General features: G+C 48.9%; 2 protein-coding genes and 1 long non-coding RNA gene across 5 annotated transcripts in view; 2 read left to right on the forward strand and 1 right to left on the reverse strand.

Moving 5' to 3' along the window:
* The window catches only part of MICU1 (mitochondrial calcium uptake 1), a 199721-nt gene extending 193662 nt beyond the window's left edge, over positions 1 to 6059 (forward strand). For both annotated transcript variants that reach the window (XM_030862562.2, XM_060286765.1), the window contains one exon: positions 5072 to 6059. In XM_030862562.2, the coding sequence (XP_030718422.1) occupies positions 5072 to 5232 (161 nt within the window). In that variant the 3' untranslated portion in view covers positions 5233 to 6059. The remainder of the gene's footprint in view (positions 1 to 5071) is intronic.
* LOC132593673 (uncharacterized) lies at positions 1 to 16296 on the reverse strand. The gene is made up of 3 exons (XR_009559423.1): positions 16161 to 16296; positions 9165 to 9329; positions 1 to 3023 (listed from the first exon to the last, which is right to left on the reverse strand). It is a non-coding gene; the product is annotated as an uncharacterized lncRNA (long non-coding RNA).
* DNAJB12 (DnaJ heat shock protein family (Hsp40) member B12) overlaps positions 16007 to 27109 on the forward strand; it is a 19826-nt gene continuing 8723 nt past the window's right edge. For both annotated transcript variants that reach the window (XM_030862540.2, XM_030862539.2), the window contains exons 1-3: positions 16007 to 16218; positions 24032 to 24212; positions 25475 to 25620. In XM_030862540.2, coding sequence (XP_030718400.1) covers positions 16086 to 16218; positions 24032 to 24212; positions 25475 to 25620 — 460 coding nt within the window. In that variant the 5' untranslated portion in view covers positions 16007 to 16085. The remainder of the gene's footprint in view (positions 16219 to 24031; positions 24213 to 25474; positions 25621 to 27109) is intronic.

The raw sequence follows: 27109 nt of genomic DNA on the forward strand, positions 1-27109 counted from the left end.
TTCAGGCATGCAGCAAAGTGAATCAGTTATACATACACATCTATCCACCCTTTTTTAGATTCTTCTCTCATATAGACCATTATAGAGTACTGAGTAGAGTCCTCTGTGATATACAGTAGGTCGTTATTAGTTATCTCACAGTTTTTTCATTGCTTACTATGAGCCAGATACACTGTGCAAGCTGCTCATTTAAGCCTCTGACACAGGAGTAGTTATTAACCACATTTTACAGATAAGGAAGCTGCAACTCAGAGAGGTAAAGGAGTTTTCCCAGGATCACAAAGGTAGTATTAGATAGCAAATCCAGGATTTGAACCAAAAGTGCACTGCCCCCCTCTGAACTATATGACCTCCATTCCCTGTCTCACAGCCAGGATTCACTGTTCATCTTCTTCCAGGAAGCTAGGCTCACAGAATTCAAGAACAGATCAAAAGCTCCTGCATGTGTGAAACCTTCCCTTTTAATCCCAGCATAATGAATCACTCTGTTTTTTTTATTCCTTAACTTGGTTCAATTTGTCCGCATTGCTGCATGTTACACTCCATCTCTGTGTATGTGACTTAATGTCCCTACCAAATTGTGAGCTTTTTATGGGTAGTTACAAGTCCTATCCACCTTTGGATCCCCCCTCCCCTGCAAATAGGACCTCAGACAGTACTTTGCACATAACAGGTGTTCATTAACTTTTTGTTTGTTTTTTATTTTTAGTTGTGCCAGGTCTTAGTTGCGGCAGGTGTGTTACTTAGTTGTGGCATGCAAACTCTTAGCTGTGGCATGCATGTGGGATCTAGTTCCCTGACCAGAGATCGAACCCACGTCCCCTACATTGGAAGGTGGATTCCCAACCACTGCACCACCAGGGAAGTCCTCATTAACTTTTTAAGTTGAACTTGAGTTATTTAAATCTCCCCCCTGAACCCACAACCGAGGTCTGAGTGAAAGGAAGCCCCAGAGGGAGGACAAGGAGAGTCCTCATCCACAGGGAAGGGTGATTATTCTCTAGAGCTGCCCTGTCCAATATGATACCACAGTTACATGTGGTTATTTAAATTTAAATTAATTAAAATTGAATACAATTTAAAACTCACTTCTTCCAGTATCACACGTGGCTGGTGGCTCCTGTATTGAAAATAGCACAGATAAAAACGTTTCCCTCATCGCAGAGAGTTCTAATGGACAGCACTGCTGCAGAGAGAGTAACTCTCCCCAGGTTTTGTTTTTACTCTAATCACTTTTAGGTAGTTTGAGTTTTTTTCCAAAGAACATTTTTATAATTTTTGAAGCCAGTATCCAAGAGCTGGTTTGTGAAGTGAATATGGGAGTAATGGCAACCAGCATCACAGTTCCCCTCTTCTCCTGGGAAGTCCTGGGAAATGTTTGATTTTCCAGCCTTTTAGAAGGAGGCTCTATCAACATCTACTTCTATTACCTTTAAAAAATCATTTTATCTCTGGGACCTAATTTTTTAATTGACATATAATTGACATATAACGTATTAGTTTCAGGTGTACCACATAATGATTCAATATTTGTGTATATTGCAAAATGATCACCATAATAAGTCTAGTCACCATACATGTTACAAATTTTTTTCTTATAATGAGAATTTTTAAGATCTACTCTCTTAGCAACTTGCAAATATGCAATACAGTGTTTTTAAATATAGTCTTCATGCTGTACATTATATCCCCATGACTTACTTATAACTGGAAGTTTGTACCTTTTGAAGCCCTGCACCAGAATTCATCCACCTCCATCCCCCACCTCTAGCAACCTCTAATCTGTTCTATATATCTATGAACTCAATTATTTTTGTTTGTTCGTTTTAGATTCCACATATAACTGAGATCATACAGTATTTATCTTTCTCTGATTTATGTCAGCATAATGGCCTCAAGGTCCATCCATGTTGTCAAAAATGGCAAAGTTTCCTTCTTTTTATGGCTGAATAATATTCCATCGTACACACAATATATATACACACACACACATATCACATTTTCTTCATCCATTCATCTGTCCATGGACACTTAGGTTGTTTCTGTGTCTTAGCTCTTATAAATAATGCTGCAGTGAACATAGGGGTGCATATATCTTTTCAAGTTAGTGTTTTTGTTTCTTTCAGATAAATACCCAGAAGTGGAATTTGGATCATATGGTAGTTTTATTTTTAATTTTTTGAGGAACTTCCATGCTGTTTCCCATAGTGGCTGCACCAATTTACATTCTCTCCAACAGTACACAGGGTTCCCTTTTCTCCACATCCTGGCCAACACTTGTTATTTGTTGTTGTTGTTGTTGTTAGCAGCCATTCTGACAGGTGTGAGGTGGTATCTCATTGTGGCTTTGATTTGCATTTCCCTGATGATTAGTGATGTTGAGCATCTTTTCACGTGTCTATTGGCCATTTGTATGTCTTCTTTGGGAAGCATCTGTTCAGGTCCTCTGCACATTTTTTAATCAGGTTGTTTGGTTTTTTGCTGTTGAGTTGCATGAGTTCTCTGTATATTTTGCATTTTAACCCCTTATCAGTATATGATTTGCAGATATCTTCTCCTGTCTAGTAGATTGCCTTTTCATTTTGTTGATGGTTTCCTTTGCTGTGCAGAAGCTTTTTAGTTTGATATAATTCCACTTGTTTATTTTTGCTTTTGTTACCTTTGCTTTTGGTGGTAAATGGGGTTTATTTTCTTTTTGTTTGTTTGTTTTGGGGTTTTTTTGTTTTTGTTTTTTTTAATTTTTTTAATTTTTTTTTTTTTTTGGCTGCATTGGGTTTTCTGCTGCTCACGGGCTTTCTCTAGTTGCGGCGAGTGGGGGCTACTCTTCATTGCCGTGCGCAGGCTTCTAATTGTGGTGGCTTCTCTTGTTGCAGAGCATGGGCTCTAGGTGCGTGGGCTTCAGTAGTTGTGGCACATGGGATTCAGTAGTTGTGGCTCACTGGCTTAGTTGCTCCGTGGCATGTGGGATCTTCCCAGGCCAGGGCTCGAACCCACCAGGGAAGCCTGGGGTTCATTTTCTTAATCTACAGAAAAGGGAAGTAGATATTAAATTCGAAAGCCATTGTCATTTCTACCAGTGCAAGATGTTAGGTCAAAATGCCAGGGGACAGAGAATTCCAATTTTCAAACAGACTTGTTTGTCACAGAATTTAGAGTTGCAGTCACAGATCATACATGCACACAAATGACATTCAGTCATATATCCAATTCACAGGTAACAGGCTGTTCAGACTGGTCAGCCCTGGCCTTAGGGAAGCAAGAAGCAAATCCCAGAGTAGTTTGAATGAAATAACCTCAGGTTTGGGGAATTCCCTGGTGGTCCAGTGGACTCTGCGCTTTTACTGCCCGAGGGTACAGGTTTGATCCTCTGTCGGGGAGCTAAGATCCTGCAAGCCCCACCACCAAAAAATAAATAAATAAAAATAACTTCAGGTTTTTTCATCTTAAGCTTCTTTTTATACAAAATATTAAGAATCCTATTTAGACCTTTTTGTTCTTTTAATTGCATTCTTAATAAGCCATATTACTGATTAACTTTCAGCCCAGCCAGGCTACTTTTTAAGTTAAAGTATAATATACATACAAAAAAATGCAAATACCATAAGTGTGGAGCTTGATAAATTTTTAAAAACTGAACACACCCATGCATCATCCTGAAGCAGCACATCACCAGGACCGCAGAGCTGCCTGGTGCTGCTGCCCTCCGGTCACTTATACCCCCGAGGACGGCCACTTCCCTAACTTCTAGTGCCATAGGTTAGCTTTACCTGTTTTTTGTTTGTTTTAATCTTGCTCTGAGGTATCCCTGAGGCTGCCCATGCTCTTTTCAGACAGCAAACATGGGCCCGTTTAGATTTTTAGGTACTCTATACAGAAGTAAACCAATTATTCCCTCTTACCACTTTCTTCCCAGACTGATCATTAGTAGAGGTCTGTTTGCTAGCTTCCTGTCACCACCAGTAATGGCTGCGATTCTTTTAATCAGCAGACATTTACTCCTGAGCATCTAGTCAAATGGTAACTGTCCTCTACTTTTGGAGTGGTTACTATTCCATGTGGCTTGAGAAGTGACCTTGGGTCAGACCAGATGCTCTCCAGGTTCTCCTCTAGACCTGAGAGTCTGCCACTGAAGAGGGTCAAATGAGAAGCCACGAGAAAATGGGCTTAACCCAAAGCCAGGTTTTGATTTTAGTTTTCACCATGAAAAGCCTCATCATGTCTTACCCGGACTATTGCAGCAGCCTCCTAACTGGCTCCCATACTCACTCCATCTGTGCCACTCCAGTCTATCACCATCATCCAGCTAGAGAAATCTACCCAAAATGGAAATCTAACTACATCTTACTCCCCTCTCCCAGTCCTTTCCTGCCCTGAAGATAAAGTGCAAACCCTTTCATAAGGATACAAGATCCTTGAGGACCTGTCTCCTGCCTTCCTCTTTGGTTTACTGGCCATACCCCTATCTTTGTGTGTCCAGCAATACCTAACTCCTTGTAGTTCTCTAACAGCTGTGCTGCTTCCTACAGGTGCCTTTGCTTATGCTACTACCACTACTGGAATGCCTCCCCCGTCTCACTCCCCTCTGCTTGGCCACTTCCTGCTCATCCTTTGGGATTCAACTTAGGAGTCACCTCCAGGAAGCCTTTACTGACCTGTACTTGCACCCTCCCCAGCCTGGGTTAGATAGTCTTCCTCTGTGCCCCCATAGCATCCTCTGTTTACCCCATTATGGCATTTACCATACGATTGAAATAATGTACTTGTCTCTCCCATAACCTGATGGTATTTCAAGGGACAAAGTCATTTTTATCTCTTTATTCTCAACACCTAGCACAGGACCTGACATATATATTCTCATTCAACTTCTGTCACACTACACGGAACTATCACTGAGTTGCAATTGGAAACATCAAGGACAGTACAAACCAGTTCATTTTTAACCAAGAGAATTGAGTTTGGCTGTGAGAGAGCGCTAGGCTTTGGGACCTACGTGATTTGAGCAATGGAATTGTCTCATTGTCTTTGTTCCAAGGCTGTCACTTATCCCTGTTGTGTTTGCCTCTTCTTCTAGGCAACGGAGAGCTGAGCAATAAGGAATTTGTTTCTATCATGAAGCAACGGCTGATGAGAGGCCTGGAGAAGCCCAAAGACATGGGCTTCACCCGCCTCATGCAGGCCATGTGGAAATGTGCACAGGAAACTGCCTGGGACTTCGCTTTGCCCAAACAGTAACCCAGAACTGCACGAGGAGCCGCGCCTCCAGGCCAAGCACCCTGGCCCCTTGGGCAGAGCCTTGGCACAGGCCTCCCCGCTGCTGCTTCCGGAAGTAGTGCTCCCCTCCTCCTGGGAATGATCTCAGGACTCATCAAGTTTCCCCTCTCCCAGTGTTCTGATAGGCCCTGGTTCTAAACCAGTGATTCTCCCTAGAGGTCCTCAAAAACATGAGCAGGTCCTAAAAGCGCAGACCTTTGGCACGTTCAACAGTACTACCCATTCAAGCACCCTACAGACAAAGAATGCGGGACCCATCCATGTACCTGCCAACCCTGGGAAACACCCATTTCTTGAGTCATCTTGGTGTGGATTTATATTAACAAGAACATTCCTTGCTTCTCCTCCTGCTGGTGTTTTTTAAGCTACAAATTGGGAAAACCTCTGGCAGAAAAAGGAAATCAGTGATGAATGATAACGAGGATGACCCAGGCACCCTGAGCTGGTGGGAAGCCTGGGCCAGAGGAAGGATCTGTGTCAGTCCCCAGGGTAGCTCTGAGGCAGTGTGCACAGTGGGAATGGAGCAAGATTAGGAATTTAAAGTAGCTGCTGCATGGCTCTCTCCACTCCCTTCTTTTCCTCTCAGGCTCCCTAAGAAGACTCCAGCACGACTGTGCTTATTAAATGAGCGGCAGTGATTAAGCTCATGGCCCCTGCGAGTGCCATTTCCCCTCCAGGCGTGTGCCTCTGAAGCTGAGTCCTGGCTCAGAGCCTATCTGCCCTGTCTTAAACACTTGTAAAATAGCACTTTAATTATAACGGTTTGCAGTAAAGCCCCACCAACCACCGCCAAAGGCTCTTGTCTCCTTTATTTTAGGGTCCTCTGGGGCCCTTTTCATTTCACTTCTCCACTGGCTTTGAGATCCTAGCAGCAGACCTGTTTTCTTTCCACCAGAGCCTGGTCCTTCCTGTTGAGAAGGCACTTTAAGCATAAACAAAACGGGCATTTGGAGGTTAGTGGTGGCATTTTCCAGCAAGGTTTGGATAGCATTTCATCCTGGACCAAGGCTACCAGGTCCAATGTAGTCCTTGATTACTCATGCCCCACGAGAAGGAACCAAGACAGGGTGGTGGGGGATATGAGACATCATCTGGTACGGTGGACCTAAGTGTTAAGAACCATAGCAACCGGGAATTGCCTGGCAGTCCAGTGGTTAGGACTCTGCCTTCTCACCGCTGAGGGCCCGGGTTCAGTCCCTGGTCGGGGAACTAAATCCCAGAAGCCACGCAGCACAGCCAAGAAAAAGAAAAAAGAAATGAACCATAGCAACCAGTGTTTTATGTGGATCCAACTCTGCCACTAACTCAGTGTGACCTTGAGCAAGCAAGCAATTTCCCATGTTTTCTCAACTATAAAATGACAGATAGGGTTGAGCTTAATGGGCCTAGAGGTTTCTTCCAGGTCCAGAAACCTCTCCTTCAGCTCTTCTCCGGAATTCCTACAACCTCCAGAACCTCCAGGTAGTGCTCCTTGGCACGATAGGGTCTCGCATCCAATGTAATAGCACCACCACACCAAAAACCCAGTGCTTCCTGCAAGGCCTAGAAGTTGGTAGGGAGCGTTTATCAGGCAGAGAAGAGCAGAGACATAGGTCTGCACCTGTGGCTCCACAAGGACAGTACTAACCCCAGCATTTTCTCCAGAGCAATTTAATAACCTCACTTCTAACATCCTTTCTGGGAGCAGATTAGATTATCTCTCAAAGGAGCTTCCCACTCATGTACCTCATCTGTCTTCCACTGTTTCCTTTCTTGTGGCACGTATTCCTGGCACCCAAGTGTCGCCTTTGCCTTGCTCATTGCCCCAGGGCTGAGGCATCAGCAAAATGTGAGCTTTGTCTTAAATTTGTCCCATAATCCCCAAATCACTCTTTTCCCCAATCCTCATTTCTCCAGCCTGAAAGAGAAGTCCCTTTCACAGCCGCTGTGGGGCATTCACTCCCTCACCAGGAGAGACCTGCCAACTGGCCTGGGTTCACTGAAGCTGAAAGCCAAAGCATAGCAGGAAAGGATAAGGATCTCACCTGCAACATCTTGAAACCCAGGGTCAAGAGCACCTATGACAAGTACGTGGAATTCCAACTGAACTCCATTAGCTCCTAGGAGAGCCGGAGAAAGCAGCGGCGGTCCAGGTGCTCAAGAAGACAGGACAGCCACACTTTGGCACAACAGGGCAAATGTGCAGGTGAAAGGTACAAGCTAAGTCACCCAGAAGAGGCCAGGATGCCCCAAGGAAGTCCTTGACCAAGGGACCAAGGAAGCATGTGAGCTCCCTGGTCATCTAGTGGCTAGGATTTGGCGCTTTCACCAAGGAAGCATGTGAGCAGGCTGAGGGGACTTTAGTAGGCAGAGTTTGGGGGTAAGGCTGGGAGCATTTGGGAATACAGAAGGCTGATAATGTGCTTCTCTTTTTATTCCTATTGTTTCTAATACCTAGACAGAATAACCTTCCCCTCTGCCTTCAAGATTCAGATCAAACTGTCCCTTCCTTAATCCTCTTCCAGACAAGATTAATGGCCCCTCCTTTGCCTCCCAAGGATCTCCTGCCCACCCATAACGACGCTGCTGTAACTTGACGTAATTTTTGTGAGATTGTCACCCACAAAGTTCAGACCCAAAGCAGTGACATAATCAAAGAAAGAGTCCACCACCAAAAGCAAATTTTAAAATATTTCTCGGACGAGGTAAAAGTGATACTAGCAGTGCCTCAATAAATTCCTCCTGAGACAGGCTGGGACCTGGGGCCTTTACTGCAGTGCTTGCACCTGGACGCACATCTCCACAGCAACAGAGTACAAAGAAACTAATGGAATTAAAAATAACTGCATGCATGCCGCAATCCAGGCAATTATGAGCAATAAGATAAAAGGCCACAAACCGACTGCCACTTAGGTACTGGGAGCAAAAGCAGGGTTCTGTGCATGATCCCTGCACACGGCACCACCAAGAGGGTGGGCAGAACACCTAAGCCACTCCTCCGGCCCCATCTGCAGATCTGCCTCCGTCCTCACCCCACTGAAGGAACCAGCCTGCCCTCCACGGAGAGCGAGCAAGGGCACCTGTTACTACTTGTCGCTCCCTCATGCTGCAGCACAAGTCCCAGTAAAGCCTTGCCTGAATTCCTCATCTGGCCTCTTATCAATTTCTGTTGGTTAAAGAGTCCAAGGACCCAAGTCAGTAACACTCCTACACACCCACAGCTGTTGTCTACTTTTGTTATTGTTCTCTTACTTCTTAAAAAAATAAATAACTCCCCAGTTCTAGCCTCTAAGCTTTGGAGAGGAAATGAAACTAAGAGGGGAGCCAGGCTGCTAGGCTTCCTTGATGGGCTCAGCTGGGCTTCCTAGATGATCTAAGAGGACAAGCAGGGAGAATGTGGAGAGAGAGTTACTAAGGAAAGAGCATAAGAACATACATGATATACAAAAATCATCATTTTCATAGTTTTTAGTGCCCCACCTAGTTTTTTGTCTGGTTGGAGCACAGGCACTGAATAGGACTCTTAAGACAAAGGAAAAGGCCAGACAGTGACTGCTGCTAGACAAGGAAGAAAGGACAGCAGCAGGGGAGCCCGGAGTCAGGTTCCCATGCCAGAGCATCCTCTCCAAGCCCAAGCACAGCCCAAGCCAGGTTATGTGTCCCAACAAGCAGCTCAGAAAAGGAACGTGGAACAGAGTAGTTCAGCTTTCAGGCTTTAGGTGCCACCTGCTGGCAAGAAGGCTTAGCGCCAGGAGTCACTGGCAGGGGAGGGGCAGCTGCTGGAGTCCAGCCTAGCCCCAGTCCTGCTCCAGAGAATAGGCCTCCCAGGGACCTGGGTGGCATGGGGTGGAGGGAGATGAACAACCAGAGATAAACCATAACCACAAAGAGAGACACAATGGATATGACGATACCTGAGGGGAGGGAAGCAGCCGTGTATTGTTCTCTGTGGCTCCAAAATGGGAATTTTTACCAGCAAGTGACAGGGTAAGAGTCACCATTCATTCTACAACTCTTTACTGATCACCTACTGTGGGCCAGGCACTGAGCAAGGTCTTCAAGGAGTTTGCAGGAGGAATCTAAGAGTGAGAACAACAGAAAAGAAGCAAAAAGGTTAAGTACAAGCTGTGTGAGAGCACTTAGAAAAGCAGAAGGCTATCTAATCCAGATTTGGAAGTTCAAGGCAGGCTTGCAGAGAATTTTTTTTAATTAACAATACTGAGACCTGAGGGTTGAGTAGGAGTTAACAAAGGGGGAAGGAGGAGTGTCCGGGCAGCAGGTACGGAATGTACAAAGGTCCAAAGGCCAAAAAGCATGTTTCTGGGAACGGAAGTTCTAGGGTGTATCCAGTAAGTACAGATTGGGGAATGATTTTGTTACCCAAGGATGAATTAAGATGGCGGTCATTCACAAAAAAAGATGACAAAAAATACCGTTGGGCATTTTGAAACACACTTATAGATAACTAATAGGTTGTAGAAAAAATCATGATGGAAATTTTTAAATGCTTGGAACTGAATATGATAATGAAAATACTAGATATGAAAACTTGTGGGACACAGCTAAAGGGAAACTTAGAAACATCTTAACTTCCATACTTATTTACAGAAGATGGGCTGACAGTTAATAAGCTAAGCATCTGCCTCAAAAAGTTGGAAAAAGGGACTTCCCTGGTGGTGCAGTGGTTAAAAATCCGCCTGCCAATGCAGGGGACACGGGTTCGAGCCGGGAGGATCCCACATGCTACGGAGCAACTAAGCCCATGCGCCACAACTACTGAGCCTGCGCTCTAGAGCCCATAAGCCACAACTACAGAGCCCGAGTCCCACAAGTATTGAAACCCGCACGCCTAGAACCCGTGCTGCACAACAAAGAGAAGCCACCGCAGTGAGAAACCCACACACCGCAACGAACAGTAGCCCTCGCTCACCGTAACTAAAGAAAGCCCGCACGCAGCAACGAAGACCCAACACAGCCAAAAAATAAAAATAATTTTTTAAATTTATAAACAAAATATTCAATAGCTATAGTAAATTGGATCAATAGTTAAAAATCTGCTTACAACAAAAAGTACCAAACCCAGATGGCTTTATATAAGGGAGAAAAAAAGAAAATAGGACCAGGTTCTATAGGATCCTGTAAGCTCCAATAAGGAGTTTGGACTTCTATCTTAATGCCACTTGGGAGCCACTGAAGGGTTTTAAGCAGGAAAATGACATAATGAGCTTTGCATTTTGGAATGATGACTTTGCCTGCAAGGCTACAGATGGATTGGAGTGGGATCCAGGTTGGAGACTGCTATAATAATCCAGTTAACAGATGCTGGAAGCCTGGATTAGGGGAATGGCTGCAGAGTTGGAGAGGTGCTAACAGATTTGGAGATTTGGAAGATGTTCAGATCACGCCTGAGGGGTAAGCGTGGGGCATATAAATTGGAGGATGGTAAGGGAGAGGAAAGAATTCAGCAGGAAACCTAAATTTGTTTGGGTAACTGGGTGTGTGAGAGTGCTCTTCGGGGGTAGGGAGGCTGAGAGAACCAGGTTTGGGTGGAGAATGATGAGGCAATTTTTTGATATGGTGCCTGAGAGATATCCCAGTAGAAATACCTAGTAGGTAGGTAGATATGAGTCTGGACCCAGGAAAGAGGTCTAGGGGATCTCCTAAAAACCTGGGTTCTCCCAATTTCAAGGCCAACTAACCATGAACCCATGAGGTCTGAATCAGTGTCCTAATACCAGCTCCATCTCTTCCCCAAGAGAAGCCAGGAATAGAGACCATCAAAGAGAAAGGAATTTGAATCAAAGGACCCATACTTGGGATGTCCCTGAAACAGACATGTTTGGGAGAAAGGACTTCAAGTGCCCTGTGCCCTTATCCTCCAGCTTCTGGCCCTCCCTAGATGTGAGGTCTCCTCCCTCTTTAGGGAGAAATAGGGAGCAAGGGACTGAAGTGGAGATCCAGAGATGCTATGGAGACATCTTCATGTGTTCATTCAACAAATAATTTATTGAAGCTAAAATTGAAAATTCAATTACCTATCAGTCATTCACACTCTTGGGTGAATTTTCATCATCTTCAATGTGAGGTTTAGGTTTCTCTCTCTTTTTTTTTTAAAATAGGTGAACATTCACATGTTTCCAAAATCAAACTTACATTAAAAAAGTATACATTGGAAAGCCTCATTCCCAACCATTCCCACAGCTGTATTCCATTGTGTTCCATAGTTTAATCAGTAAGGGTCGTTTTTTTGGAGAGAGATTTTGGAGCCTGGAGCTCTTTGAAAGGAAGGCCTTGGTGGATAGGCATTTGGAGGCAGCAGGGGACACTGCGGAGTCAGCGAGCAAAAGAGCAAAGGACAGGAAGTGAGGGACATTCCACTGACTTGGTAATTCTTCCTGGAGCCTTAGGAAGGAATTTATCCCCCTGGCTAGCTCAGGAAAACTCTGGATAAAGTGTTTGGAGAGAGAAAAACCTGTCTCTGGGATTCATTTATTCTATTCATTTAACAAATATGTATTGAGCCCCTATTCGGTGTCAGGCCTTGTGCTCAGACTGTGGGGAGCATAAGGGCAAGATCTCCATCCTGGTTTAGCTGGAGACAGGATGTAAACAGACTCACAAGCAAAGGGCGCCAACTGTGCAGAGCGGTGAAGGTGGGTGTCCATGGAGGAGCCAAGCTAAGTGCTATGGGAATTCACGCAGGGAGAGCTCTTGGAGGAGTTGGCCCTTTCTCAGCCTCAGACCCAGGCTCAGATGTCATCTCCCCCAGGAAACCTTTCCAATTCTACACACACAAGTAACAGCTCCCTCTTCTGAGCCTCTTCAAGCTTACACTCAATCCCACTGTTGTACTTACCACACTGTCTTCTAATTCTTTTAATATCTCCCCTACTAGACTGAAAGCTCCCTGATGTCGGGTCCTGTCCTTTATTCTCGGTGCATCTCTGAATCCCTAAAACTCTGCACAGTGCCTGGCTTTCAGTGTAGACATCTGTTAAATTTATTCCATCTCTCCACAGAGGAGATATAGAGTTTAAGCTGAGCCCTGAAGAACTAGTTAGATTTGGACAGGTGTAAAAGATAATTAAGGAGGACAGGCAGATGGATGGGGGGTGGGAGAAGGGGGTGAAATGTATCTTAAGAGTGATGGGGAGGGGACCATAGGAGATTTAAAGCATGTTAAGGTCAGACTGAATTCTTAGTGTCGCTGGAGGAGAGGAATCTGGAGGCTGGTGGTCACCTAATACAGCACAAGGTTTTTTTCAGCTCTAGGAGCAAAATGAGGAGAAGCTGAGATTCATTGGGAGAATCATTTTCCCAGTGACTTCACCTGGATTTCTATGAAGGCAATTAAGGATGTTATCTCTCTTTTTAGGCCTCATCCTCCCACCCATGCCATGATTCCAGCTAGTCAGGATAGAAATTTCTAATTTTTTCCTTAGATCAACATCATGACATCTTGATTTCAAGACCTATCGAGGAGAAACTGTAACTTCAGGTCACCCCTGGCATACCAGTTCCATTTTCAAACAACATCTATAGACCAAGGGCCATAATGTTTAACATGAACTGAGCGGGAATGTGACTCTCTTCCTGGCCTTTGGACCGAGAAGGAACCACAGAAAGTCAAATTGCCTCCGGACAAAAAGGACACCCGGTTTGAGATCTTTAAGAAAGGTAGGGAGTGATAACATGGAAGAAGCTGGTTAGACCAGCATTCAGGCTGAATTTATAATCCCTTCTGAAACAACACAGCCTTTCTGAATTGAAACAGTTCCGTGAAACGAGGCAGGAAGAGGTCCTACCACGCACGCACACACTCCGCCGCCTCTCCAGACCCTGCCGACCAAGCCAAATTATTGACTATGGACTCAAAATTGATACGCCTTGTGGGAAAGGAGAGGAGGGCTTACAAGCCAGTAGCTGAGCAATCACAGTCCAGTTCCTTAACACAACAAATTACAGGCCTTTTACACAGGAGCACCCTTCTCACAAAGTGATGTGCCTGTTGCCAGCCTGACAAGGGGGGTGCCTCGTGACACTCAGGAGATGGAAGAGATACTTAGCAAGAGAGGGGACTACCTAGCAGTCCCGGTCAACAAACCTCAGAGAGGCTATTTGAAAGGTGCCCCAGTGTTTATCCTTTAACACATATGAAGCACCGATCAATTTGTGGAGACCTTAACTTTCTCTAAGCGTAGGGCTGTCTTATTAAGGAGACGCTGATTTCTTCACACCAGGATACTCTTTACAGCCCAGCTTGGAGTTTTCATTGGGAAGAGAACAGTGGGAATGGAAAGAAAGGTTGGACGTGAAGAAATTTCCAAGGGTGAACCTGTAGCCAAGGAGGCCATGACCTTGCTTCTTACTACACTGAGCAAATAAAAGCTATCTGAAAAGAACTTCCTTGTGTTCCCACTTCCAGATCTGCCAGCTGGCCCACAGTATACCTACCCACACTCCTGAAAATCAATGAGTTGTCCATGCCAGTATCTAAAGCCATGCCATCACCATGCCCGGTATGCCACCTCCTCTGTCTATTCCTATAATTGTCTCCTCTCTTTCCTTTTACCAAAATTTCTCACCCAATTAAATAATTCCTATCACAGAATGCTATAATATATCCCATCTTAAAAAACAAAAACTTCCCCACAGTCTTCCTCACATTCCCCACATTCTTCATCCATTTCTTCCTTACATTCACTCTCTGAAATTCCTTCCTGTCAGGCTTTCACTGCTTATCATCCGCTGAGAGCAGTCCTGTCAAGGTCACCACCGACCTCCACCTTGTAAAATCCACTGGTCATTTCTCAGTCCTCACAAGTGCTTGTCCTCCCACAGGGTTTACCAGAGTTTGGCCCCTCCCTCCCACTTGAAACATTTGTTAAGTGAAAGTAATTTTCTTACCTTGCCAAGCTGCTTCTTCATTCCCCCTTCCTGGATGCTCCTGTTCCAGACCTCTAAATATGAAACTGGCAAAGTGCTCAGTAACCAGACCTCTCCTCTTCCCTACATACACTTGCTTCCTTGGGGCATTTAGTCCCACGGCTTTAAATACTATTTATATTTCTTTGTCCACCTAGCCTCGAAGATTTAAATGTCATTTATATATAGTGATAATTTCCAAAATTATATTTCCAGGCCCATCCTCTTCCTTACACCCTACTTACATACAAATTCCTACTCTACGTCTCCACTTGACTCCAAAAGGCATCACGAACTTAACACACCCTAAATCAGACATTTAATATTCCTCCTACCAAACTGCTCCTCTCACAATCTTCCCCCAGCTTCGGTAAATGGAAACTGTTCTTCCACTTACTCAGGGCAAAATCTTGTAATCATCCTTGACTCCTTTCTTTCTCTCACATCCCACATCCAATACATCGGCAAAATCATTTTGATTGTCTTCAAAATATATCCAGAATTTGACTACTTCTCGCCACCTCCACCATCACCTTTATCCAAATTACTATTAATTCTCACCCGGATTATAGTAGTAGCCCCCGAACTCTCACCTGTAGTAAAACTCTTACCAAATCTCGCTGGGAAGGCCACATAAGGACTGAAAAATGACTGATGGGGACTTCCCTGGTGGTCCAGTTGTTAAGACTCCTCACTCCCAATGCAGAGGGTTTGATCCCTGGTCAGGGAACTAGATCCCACATGCTGCAACTAAAGATCCAGCATGCCGCAACTAAGACCCAGCGCAGCCAAAAATAAGTTGTTTTTTTTTAAAGAGAGAGAAATGACTGATGGATTTGCCGAAGTGGGTCACTGGTAACGTTGATAAGACTGCTTTCACTGGATTGATCGGTAGGCATAAAAGCGTGACAGAACTGGATTCCACTCTACAGTGGAATCCTACATGCTCCTGTTGATCTCTAATAACTCACCAAGAAAATTTCCCTTTCAGAGCCCTTGTATTTGCTCTTCCTTCTGCGTGGACCACCTTTCTTCCAGGTAGTCACATCTGGAATACCTGCTTTCTCTCTCTCTCTCTCCTGAATTCAGATTTCTATTAAAATGACAGCTTCTGAGAGAAGATTTCTCCTATCAGGCTGTTTAAAATAGCACCATCCACTCTCAGTCCCTTTATTTCTTTATCTTTTCTTTTTCTCTTCATAGCATTTATTAATTTTTTTTTTTTTTTTTTTTTTTTTTTTTTTTTTTTGCGTTACGCGGGCTTCTCACTGTTGCGGCCTCTCCCGTTGCGGAGCACAGGCTCCGGACGCGCAGGCTCAGCGGCCGTGGCTCACGGGCCTAGCCGCTCCATGGCATGTGGGATTTTCCTGGACCGGGCCAGGAAGCCGTGTTCCTTCCATCGGCAGGCGGACTCTCAACCACTGCGCCACCAGGGAAGCGCCAATCACTGCTTGGATATATCTCTTTATTGGACGTCTCCCCACCCCACTACACACACTAGAATGTAAGCTCCATGAGGGCAGGGGCTTTGTTTTGTTCACCTACGGCATACCTAGCCGGGCAAATAGTGGGTACTCAATAAATATCTGTTGAATGAATAAATAAGAGACGTTCGTCTCAAACGCATAGAGTTACTACCAAGAACGCGCAAGCATACAAAACTTTAAGACCTCCGAATATGCCCCCTTGGACTCCAGGAATGTGGTCTTGCACCCTTAGCGCCTCACTTTGACGTCCCCCTCTTAGAAGACATACGGTAGCGCCTCCGCCCTCGCTCAAATCTCGGAAAAGGCGGGGCGGAGGGTTTATGTCATCACCCTGCGACCGCCTGCCCCGCGACGCGCCGGGTGCTGGCTCAGCCTTTCGCTCTCCCGGCCTCCCCCTCCCTGGTTCCGCGCTCTGGTTCCGCCATGGAATCCAACAAGGATGAAGCCGAGCGCTGTATTAGCATCGCCCTCAAGGCCATCCAGAGCAACCAGCCTGACCGGGCGCTCCGCTTCCTGGAGAAGGCGCAGCGGCTGTACCCGACGCCGCGAGTTCGCGGTGAGTGTGAGGTGCCGGAGACACGGAGGGGACATTAGAACTGATGGGGGGAATACGGGAACGGACCGACAGGAGCAGTTGGAGGAGGGGGAGGGGTGGCGAGGCGCGGCTACGCCTGCGCACTGAGACGCGCGGTGGCCGCCGGGAGGTGTAGTCTTTGGCTCCCACGCCTCTCCGGGATGCTGGACACCTGATGACAGGGGCGACAGCGACTTCAGATTTCCAGGTGCTTGCAGAACGCTCTGAGATTTGGAGTTCCCAAGAATGAGAGGCGCTGGCAGACGGGGCGAAAGGAACTTACATGGAAGAGAAACCGAAACTACTTTTCCCAAGGGGCCTTTCGGTGGCCCAAGGCCAGTTGCCGGCCTGAGAAATATTATAGTTCAGGAAAATAAAGATAACTCCTCTGAAGGAGAGAATGAGTTCTATAGAGGGAAAGAGGACTTCCGACCTTCGGACGGCCTGAAAAGGCATCTCCATATCTTCACTCCCTCGCACGTCTCCGGGCGAGGGCCAGGGACCACCCTCCCCAAACTAGAGCCTGCCTTTTTCACATTCCACACACCACCTTGGAGCGTCTGTCCTGAGACCGGGCTCTTCACTCCCTCCTGGAGACTCTTCTCCCGCTTGCGAGACTCAGAGCGATGGCCTTACCCTCCCCCACCCACCCTCGCCCCCAAGAGTGCATCAATGGCCGGCCATACGGACGGCTGGACAGCCACAGGCTGCTAAGCGGCCCTAGACTGTTTCCAAACCAGAGAGGGAATAGTGAGGTTGTCTCTACTACTGATCACCTTCCTCTACCCAGGAACCCTTTTTTTCTTTAACCTAAGTCTTCTTTGGAGTTTTTCTTCATACACGCTGGAGGGGAGAAAGAGGTTGTCCATTAAACATACAGAGTTTGCGCCTGCAATTACCACTTAGTAAAGTGGCGTGTAGCAGGTACTCAGAAGACCCGGGTTCTCATCCTAACTGCTACCATGTGATCTTTCTGAGCTTGGGTTTCCTCAACTGGAAAATTTGAGGGTTGGCACAGATAATGTGAATAACAATCATACCCATAGTGCTTTTCAGTTTAGAGAGCTCTTTCAGTGCATTTTCTCTCTTGAGCCTGCTCTATCAGGGAGGCAGAGCAAAGATCATTATCTTTGTTCTATAGATGAGGAAATACCTCAGAGGCCAGGGACTTACCCGGATTACACAGCTAGAAATTGGAAAGTTCTGTGACTCTCTGCATGTTTAGTAAAGGAATGAAGTGAAACTGAACAGCAGCAGTCAGCCTTCCAACCCTTCTTACCTGCGTTATGCAATTGAGAAAGGGTAATAGTGGTGGAAGAGGCAGCCTGGAATGCCTGAATTTTTCTCCCTCCTGATTCTGCGGGTTGATCTTTGGCCTGTTTGCCTTAGAGAGAGTTTCAGTCTGTATTTTCCAGGACTCCTGAGGTAACCTGCTCAAGGAACTTTTCTGTGAAATCACACTCTGTAAAAGGGGAGCCCTCTATATGGGGCAGGGGGGGCTTCCAGCTCTCAGCGTTCTGACTCTGATACTTCAAGGGTTCAGAAACAGGCAGCCAAGAAAGGATGGTAACAACATGGCCTGTGGAGCTCTTCTGTCAGCAAGCCCCCTCGTCCAGTTCAGGTGCTTGGATGGGTGTCCTTCCTGGGGCACAAGTACTGGAATTTGCTCAGGCAGAAGAGTGACCTGCTGCATATTTGTCATATTCATGTTATTCTGAAAAGAGTATATGGCTCGTGATTCTCTGTGAACTTCACCTTGTGCCATCTGCAGCCCTGCACTGAGCTGACAAGGATGTGGGGGTAATTTGGGCTTGAGATGGGGAAAGCTTGGTTAAAAAATATTAGGTAGTTGTCTACACTTGATGTTTAAAGTTTGAACTCATTCCGGATATGCATTTAATGCAAAGACTTCTTTCTTTTCTTTCATTTGTAAAGTCTCTGCTTGTTGCTAAGTGGTAATAACAAGATTGGTAAGACATGATTGTTCACCTTAAGGAGTTTCCAATCTAGTGAAGGAGACAGAGTTACAGAAAACGTAATATTGCAAACCATAAAACAAGAGCTGTGATTAAACAAAAATTAAGCACAGTGTTAGATGCTGAGAACTTAAAGATGGATGTGAAAAATCCAGTCCCTTCCCTCCATGAGTTCAGTCTGCTGAGGTGGAGGGGAGTATGGGGGCCGGGGGCGGTGTGGAGGATACACTATAAGCAGTATCATGACGGGGACATAAAATAATTGTAGATCACAGCGAGGGAAGGCTTCAGGGAGTAGGATGGGAGGCCGCATTTGAACTGCACTTTGGAGGAAGGTAGGAGACTTGAGAAGGGCATACGGGGGAAAAAGACATGGAGGCTGCAAGTTGTAAGAGGTGTGGGGGAAGGGATTGAGTTTAACAAGATGTGGAGGCTGTGGCGGTAGTAATTTGAGTGCAGAGAGGACTATGGTTGGAAAATAGGATGGAGCCAGATGGTGGGAATTCTTTCCTGCCATGCCAGGATATTTTCACTTTTTTCTGTAGTTAATGGAAAAACTACTGAAGTTTTTGATAGCAGGAGGAAGATAAGGGTACTGTTCTTAAAAAGAGAACAGCATAGGGGCTTCCCTGGTGGCGCAGTGGTTAAGAATCTGCCTGCCAATGCAGGGGACACGGGTTCGAGCCCTGCTCCGGGAAGATCCCACATGCCACAGAGCAACTAAGCCGTGCACCACAACTACTGAGCCTGTGCTCTAGAACCCGCAAGCCACAACTCCTGAGCCTGCGTGCCACAACTACTGAAGCCCGTGTGCCTAGAGCACGTGCTCCGCAGCAAGAGAAGCCACGACAATGAGACGCCCGCCTACTGCAACAAAGAGTAGCCCCTGCTCACCACAACTAGAAAAGCCCACACAGAGCAACAAAGACCCAACACAGCCAAAAATAAAAAACAAACAAATAAATAAATAAATTTATTTTAAAAAAAATAGAGAACAGCATAAAGGGTTAATGAGTGGGAAGAGAGACTCAAGGCAGAAACCTGTTGGGAGACACTTAACTTGTGTGGGTTAGGAGTTACGAGGACCTGAGATAAGGCAGCATGGATCAGGATAAAGTCACTGGAGGAAAGGTACCGAGCCTTCTGTGAGAGAAGGATGCTGAGGAGAAATAGGGACTCAGAATTCAAGCCTGTGTGACCAGGAAGAAACCAAGGCTGAAGAACATGGGTGGGAAGAGATGGGCAGAGTGCAAGGTGCCTGTGGGATGTTCCAAAGAAGCTGTCAGCTTGGAGCTCAGGAGAGAGCTCCCGATTCCAGGTGAAAGTCTGCTGTCATCAGCTGGATGGAGCTCATTGGAGTTGCGCCTGGCTGAGGTCACTGTGGGAAAGTGTGACGCGTGTAGCAGAGGCTGCTGCAGGCACAACCCTTAGGCAATAGGCAGAGACAGAGGAAGCAGGAGAGTGAGCTAGAGCAACAGCAGGAAGAGGCGGTCCCAGGAGAGGGCAGTGGCCAGGGAGCCACGGAGCCATGTGTCAGGGAGGCTGTGAGCAGCACTGTCAGTTGCTGCAGAGGCCACGTGGGAAAAGGGCAGGTCGAGAAATGAAGGGGAGAGGGGCAATAGCATGGGGGAAGATTGGTCTTGGAGAAGTGGAAGGACAGGCGGAGGGCTGGGGTGAGAGGAGGCTCAGAGAAACCTCAAAGGGTCAGGGGACCTCACAGTGAAAGGATGTGAGGGGACTTGAAACTCTGCCACAGGAGGTGGGGTGGGGAGGCACCGAGGGCTGGACAGGTGTAGCAGGGCCCTGAGCTGGGAAGTCACAGGGCAGGGGGCCAGTCTGTCCCTTTCTGAGAGTTTCTATCCAGCCCCTGCAGCCTGGTAGCCCTTGGCTTCACTGCAGGCAATGATGGAAGGCACTGTGTTTTCCAGGGAGCTGATGAGAACATCTGCAGACCTCAGTTTCCCCAGCGTACAAAGTGAGGGTTAGCCATGGAGGACAGCTCGGCTGCCTCAGATTCAGTGGGAGCACCTGGCACAGAGACTGACACAGTTCAGAATGAGTAGCTGGTAATATTGTGATCTGGGCTGATGAACTGGCCAGCCACGGGAGCAGGCTGGCCAGGGAGGTAAGGGATCCCAAGGTGGGGCACTGGGGAACTCAGGGCTTCGGAAGGTAAAGTCTCAGCACTCAGCAGGCTTTGGACCTAGTTGTAACCGTGAGATGTCAGGCCGTCCCAGACTCCAGGTCCATGCCAAAGGCTGCCCAGGGTTCTATGCAATGGCTGGCTCTGGGGTCCAGGCTAAGTCAGGAAGGCCAGCGCACGGGAGAAGGGAGGATTGGTAGCTGAGAGAGTTTGGCATTCAGGGTCCAGGAATGAGGGATGTACCAGGGCTGGCAAGGTCCAGGGTGGGGCTGTCTGTCGAAGGACTGAGCGCACCCCCCATTGTGCGATCAGTCCTTCCATTTACCTTATTTCATAGAATCTTACTAACCCCCCTGAACAACTCTGTGAGGGCAGGGACTGTGTCTTCACTGAGGAATTAGATAACTTGACAAGGCCATGTGGCTAATTAGCAAAGGCCCCAGACTGTCCACCCCCACTCCCAGGCTCTTTCCCTAATCCAGCCTCCCTCTCCTCACTTAGCTTGGGCACTGCAGGTACATGGAGACGCCTGGAGATGAAGTTACAGTAACAGATGACACAGTGTTTGTTGGGCATTGTGCTCAGTTCTTTGTAAGCATTCACTCATTTACTGATTTACTCTTGCAAGTTTCTTGAGGAAGATAGTTTTACATGGAGAAGCTAAGTTAACTTGTCCAAGGTGACTCTGATAGCAAGTGGCAGGCCAGGTTTGAAGCGGGCAGTCTGACTCTCCAGTCTGGGTTTGAGGAGGGGCCTCCCCTAGTAGCTTTGGCCGTAGAAATGCTCTCACATCTACCTGAGCTGCTACTGCTCCCACCCCAGCTTTGGTCTCTTCCACCAATTTCCCTTCTTTTTAAATGTCTGCCAGCTTTACTGGGAAGCGGCAGAGTCAGGATTTGAACCCAGTCATGTCTGTCTAACTCCATCGCCACATTAAGCTATTCTGTCTCCTACTCTTTTGTTACTTTGCCTGTCAGCCACTGTGCCATGATGGATGTAACAGTGAGACAGGACGAGGCGGTCACATTCGGGGCCTAGCAGAGGGGATGTCCAGGCCACAAGAGAGACAATTGTCGACAACCAGAAATGTTGAACTGCCACCTCAAATAGGAACGTTGTGTGTGACCCAGAGCACATCCATTCCCCTTTAGGCTCTCTTTCTGCAGTGTAGGGAAATTAGAGGGGCTGATTCCGTGTAACTGCCTAAAAAGCTTCCAGACTCTTCCCTGAAAGGTACTGGAGAGAGTCCATCCCATCTCCTGGCTGATGCTCCTGTGCACCTACAGCAACGGAATGGCTGGTCACGTTGTCCTTAGGGCATCAGCCTGGACCACTGGGGCTTCCAGAGAAATCGAAATAAACAGCTTCTTTAAAAGCCCTAGGAAACCAGCAAACCAGCTCCTCCCTCAGTGCCATCTTGATCAGCATCGCTTTACCTGTTGGTTTCTTCCTTTGCCATTTCCTTGGTGCCTGGCATAGACCTGGAGCCTGGGACGGCCTGACGTCTCACGGTTACAACTGGGTCCAAAGCCAGCTGGGTGCTGAGACTTCGCCTTCCTAAGACTTGCAGCTCCCCAGCGCCCACACCTTGGGTCCCCTCACCTCCCTGGCCAGCCAGTTCATCAGCCCAGGTCACAGTATTAGCAGCCCCTCATTTCAAACTTTTACTCTCTGTCAGTCTTTGTGCCAGGTGCTTATACACATCTCATTTCATCCTTATCTACTGTGAGGAAAGCGAGATTCAGAGCAATTTCACAGATCAGCCAGGGTCAGTGTTAGGAAGTGGCTGAGCTGAGGTTTGAAACCTGGGTCTTTGTGAATGAACTTCTCTCTTGGAACAGCTGTGCTGGAAGGGGCTCCCCCTGCCAGGCTCGTGTGTTCTGGGATAGCAACGTAGTCAAGAGCATGGTTTCAGGAGCTGGACATCCTGGAATTTAAGTGCTGCTACTCATCTTGTATAGCCACAGGCAAGGTGATCAAACGCAGCTCCTCCCTTACAACAGGGATGGCAGTAATAAGACCCAGCTCTAAAGTCACTATCAAGATTAAATGGGTGTGGGCTTCCCTGGTGGTGCAGTGGTTGAGAGTCCGCCTGCCGATGCAGGGGACACGGGTTCGTGCCGCAGTCCGGGAAGATCCCACATGCCGCGGAGCGGCTGGGCCCGTGAGCCATGACGGCTGATCCATGACCGCTGACCCATGACCGCTGAGCCCGCGCGTCCGGAACCTGTGCTTCGCAATGGAGAGGCCACAACAGTGAGAGGCCCGTGTACCGCAAAAAAAAAAAAGATTAAATGGGTGAATACATGCAGAGCACCGTGTCCAGGCCTGCTGACTCAGTGAGCACTCATCACTCTCTCCTCTCTGAGTGCCTTCTCAGGCTTTGCTACAGGGGCCTCTCCACCCCATCATGCAGGGCACGCTCACCTGTCAGCCTCTGTATTGGGATTTCCCAGCTGCTGACTCAGTGAGGACACGTGAATTTACAGCGGTGGCTCAGGACACAGTGGTCCACTTGAGCCCCAGTGCTCTGCTCTCAGCGAGCCCTGCTCCAGGCTTTGGGTGAGACCCACATGCATCGCAGTAGAGAGTGTCTGACACCCAGCACGGTGCCTGGAGCCCCACAAGCACCTGGCACATTTGAGAAGGAAGCTGATGACCATCCAGACTGTGCTGCCATCCTTCCTCTGCACAGAGGTGTCCTGGGTCCCTGCAGTGGTCCAGATGCCTGGTTTCCCAGAGCGCTGTACCCCAGGCATGACTAGGGGGCTCAGAGCTGGTTTTGTGCCTGTAATAAATGGGCACAGGGGACTCCTGCCAGAGATATAGGCCTTTCCTCATTGCGTCGGCAGGCACCAAGGACTTGGGTTTGAACAACTGTGACCCTCTCTGAGGGTGACAGCTAAGGCCCTGTATAGACTATGAACATTGAAGTAGGACATTTGATGTGGCCAGCCATTTGGGAAAGGTGAGCAATAGCAAGCAGTGAGCACAGCAGATGTTAGTCCTGAGTCTCACACCAACCCTGGCCCTCTGGGGCAGAATCACTGCCCCCCCCCATTCCTCTCCATGGCTAAGGGAGAGGAAGCCTTCTCCAGGAAGCCTTCCGACCAATCCCAGCTGACTCAGATGGTCCTGCTAAGTGGAATCCCCATTACAGAGTACTTTGCCCATCTTCTCACTCAATGGAAGGTGGCTATTAAACACATTACTTTGGGATTTAATGGTTTATTTTTATGCTGAGTTTAAAAATGATCTACACCCGGGCTTCCCTGGTGGTTGAGAGTCTGCCTGCTGATGCAGGGGACACGGGTTCGTGCCCCGGTCCAGGAAGATCCCACATACCACGGAGCGGCTGGGCCCGTGAGCCATGGCCGCTGATCCTGCACGTCCGGAGCCTGTGCTCCGCAACGGGAGAGGCCACAACGGTGAGAGGCCCGCGTACCGCAAAAAAAAAAAAAGATCTATACCCTAAGAACTGTGGATCCTAAGAGAGCAGGCAACTATCCCGTTAGCCCTCCACAGGCCCAAGTCAGGGAAGGAGCGACCTTCGTTGGGAAAAAGACTGGGTGGGATGCGGGGGTCCCGGGATCTCCCAGGGCCAGGCAGTCCCTCAGCCATTGCACATGGCCTTGCTGGAGGAGGAGCCCTGAATAGTTTCCTTGCTTTTGCACAGCCCTGATCGAGTCCCTCAACCAGAAACCACAGTCGGCCAGCGACCAACCACAACCCACAGAGGCAACCCAGGCGACCCATAGGAAAGCAGGTGGGGCCGGCACCCCCTCGGCCAACGGTGAAGCCGGAGGAGGAGAGAGCACCAAAGGCTACACTGCCGAACAAGTAGCGGCCGTGAAAAGGTAGAGGGCTGGGCGGCAGGCAGGGGCCAGAGCCTGGTGTGTTGGGACATTTTCAACTCTAGAGAAGGCTTCCTGCAGCCTGTCATCCACCTCACCTGGGAGGGTCTTAAGGCTGGAGGAGGTTCAAGAAGTCGAGCTCACCAGACCCTCTCCTTGTTTCCCACAAGGCTCTGGAGTGCCGGCCTCAGGGCTCCACTGTTCCTCCCGCCAAGACAACCCACAGCAGAGGCTGGAAATGCTGACGCTGCCGGCTTCCTCTGCCACTGGCCAGCAGGTCCTGGGCCTCGTTACACAGCCCTGTTTGTCAGAGATGAGGCCTGGTCTCCCCTCCAGATACTCCCACAACCCACACTCCTGCCCCCAACAAAGGCCCTTTCAGATCAGAGCCTATGTTGGGTAGAGTAGAGACAGGAGACGGTTATCCCTCCGAGGCTTGGGCCGACCCTGCACAGAGCAGCTCACTACCAGGCTGAGACGTCCAGCCAAGGCTTCTCAGGCGTAGCTACTCCTCCCATTTCTCCTGAGGCCTCCCTACCAGCCAGCCTCGGGAATCCCTCTGCAGTCATTCCCACATGGTCCTGGCTGCTACTGAAGACATTGGCAGGCTTCAGGCCTGGGGTTCAGCCTCTGCGTGACCCAGCGTGACTATAGTTTGCCATAAAAGCATTTGCCAAATTTACATCTTTCTGACCAGACAGGATTTTGACCAGACAAGCCCATGGGTTATAAGCAATAGAAACTGATTGTGGGCCAAGAGTCAGGGGTTCTCCAGGGAGCCCAGGAATAAGAATTAGTGGAAGAGAAACAGCATCTCTTCAGGGCCCTGAGATGGGGTGAACAGACACCTGCCGTGTCTGGCCTCTCTGTTACCCCCTCAGACTCGGATAGCCAGGAGAGTAGAGCTGGCAGAGCCTGGAACACACCTGCCCTTGGGCAGAAGCCCCTGATGGACGGACACTGACAGTCCTTCTGTGGTTGCCTGCAGTGAGGGTGCTGTTAGCTCAGGGTGCTGTTAGCTCAGGTTGCCTGCAGTGAGGGTGCTGTTAGCAGTGAGGGTGCTGTTAGCTCCTGGCCTGGCAAAAACAGCGACTGTCCCCTCTTAAATCCTGAGTGTATTCTTGCCGTCTCTACTGGGCCTGTCCTGCTGGTCCCCAAGCCTGCTCAGAGCTGTGCACCCACACTACTCTTTCCTCGCCCGCCACACCTCCCCTACGTGTTTCTCCACGTAGAGGTCCCCCACCAAGCTCCACTCTCTTCTCTAGGGTCAAGCAATGTAAAGATTACTACGAGATCCTGGGGGTGAGCAGAGGGGCCTCAGATGAGGACCTGAAGAAGGCCTACCGCAGACTGGCCCTCAAGTTCCACCCTGACAAGAACCGTGCGCCTGGCGCCACTGAAGCTTTCAAAGGTGAGCCGGCCCTGGTTCCCTAGTGTTTGGGTGTTCTGATCGCCTGTCCTTGGGGGGGGGGGAGGGGGGAGGGAGGGGAGGAGGGAGAGAGGGGGGAGGAGGGGGAGGGGGAGGGGGGAGGGAGGGAAGGAGGGAAGGAGGGAGGGATGGGGGAGGGAGGGAGAAGGGGCTTTTCCAGGAAATGGCCTTGGGAAGTGGCTCAGGTCCTCCCAGCTCAGGAGCTGCTTCCTGGGAAGAAGGTCCTAGTAGCCGCCTCCAGCCACATGGTCTGTCAGAGCACAGATGGCGCCACTCTCGTTGCCTCTCAATCCCCGGGGGTTACAGGCGGGGAGCTGAGGCAAGAGAGGCCAGGTGTCTTCTCCAAGGTCACATGGTGATTGAGGGGCAGAAGCAGGCCTCCTGACTCACCCGTGTTCACGTCCTCATCCTGGGATCTTGGTAATAGTTTCCCTGTGCTGAGAAACTAGGTGGCCCTGAGTCAGAGCTTGGCCTCCTCAGCACCAGCAGCCATGGCCAACCCGCCCCGGCCTCTTTACACACACACACCCTCCCTCTCACACCACACACAGCCTAGGGCCTGCCCTGGGGGGACGTGAAAGTCTCTCTGGCCTCAGGGCCTGTTGGTTCTGGGGTGGGTGCTTCAGTTCTGGCTGAAATGATAAGCTGCCCTTTAATCATTTATATTTTCACTGAACAAATCAGGCACACGTGCGGGCTCTGTGCCAGCACTGAGTTGCTGGGCGCTGCAGTTCCACAGACATCTCTTCTCTCACACCCACCTTGTCCTCTGTGGGACCTTCAGGATCTTAGGCTCACTCCCTCTGGGCGATGGCGTGGTGACTAGCCCTGTCTGGCCCAAGCAGGGTGCTGTGCAGTACGGGGGCTGGGACCACAGCCAGATGGGGAGTCTGCAGCAGAGCAGACCCCAAGACCCAGTGTGCTGTCTCACAGCGCTGCCCCAGGTGCTCCATTGCAGGCTGCTTGGGGTTGGTCCCCAGTGAGGCAGTCTGCAGGCATCTTCCCCCACTGCTGGTCCGCCAGCCCCAGGGGAAGAAGGAGAATGGGACTGGGGAGGCAGGGTAGCTGTGATTAATGTTTCTCCAGCCCTGACCTCTGCCTGCAGCCCTGCACTACAGGCACTGAGAGACCACACCTGGCCTCGGGGCCTGTCACAATGGGAAGAGGAGGAACATTCTCCTTATTCTCAGGGGTTGCAGGTTGTGAAGAGATGCAGCTTTGACCTCCTCCTTTGAGAGAGTGGGCCGCTGGCGAAGGAGCAAGAGACGAAGGAGGGCTCGGAGCTGGGGCCTTCGGGGCACAGGCCTCCCATCTCGGGGGCTCTAATGGGGAGGGCCCTGGGCTGGGCCAAGGAAGAGCAGCTGGGACCTGGACCCCGGGGAAGACAGGGCTCGCCCTGCCACACCGCCAGCAGTGGTGAGCCGGGGGACGTGGCCCCTCCTGGGAGTTCCTGCTGCTCTCCAGTTTACAG

This window comes from Globicephala melas, chromosome 16 (genome assembly GCF_963455315.2).
Source record: "Globicephala melas chromosome 16, mGloMel1.2, whole genome shotgun sequence".
NCBI lineage: Eukaryota > Metazoa > Chordata > Mammalia > Artiodactyla > Delphinidae > Globicephala > Globicephala melas.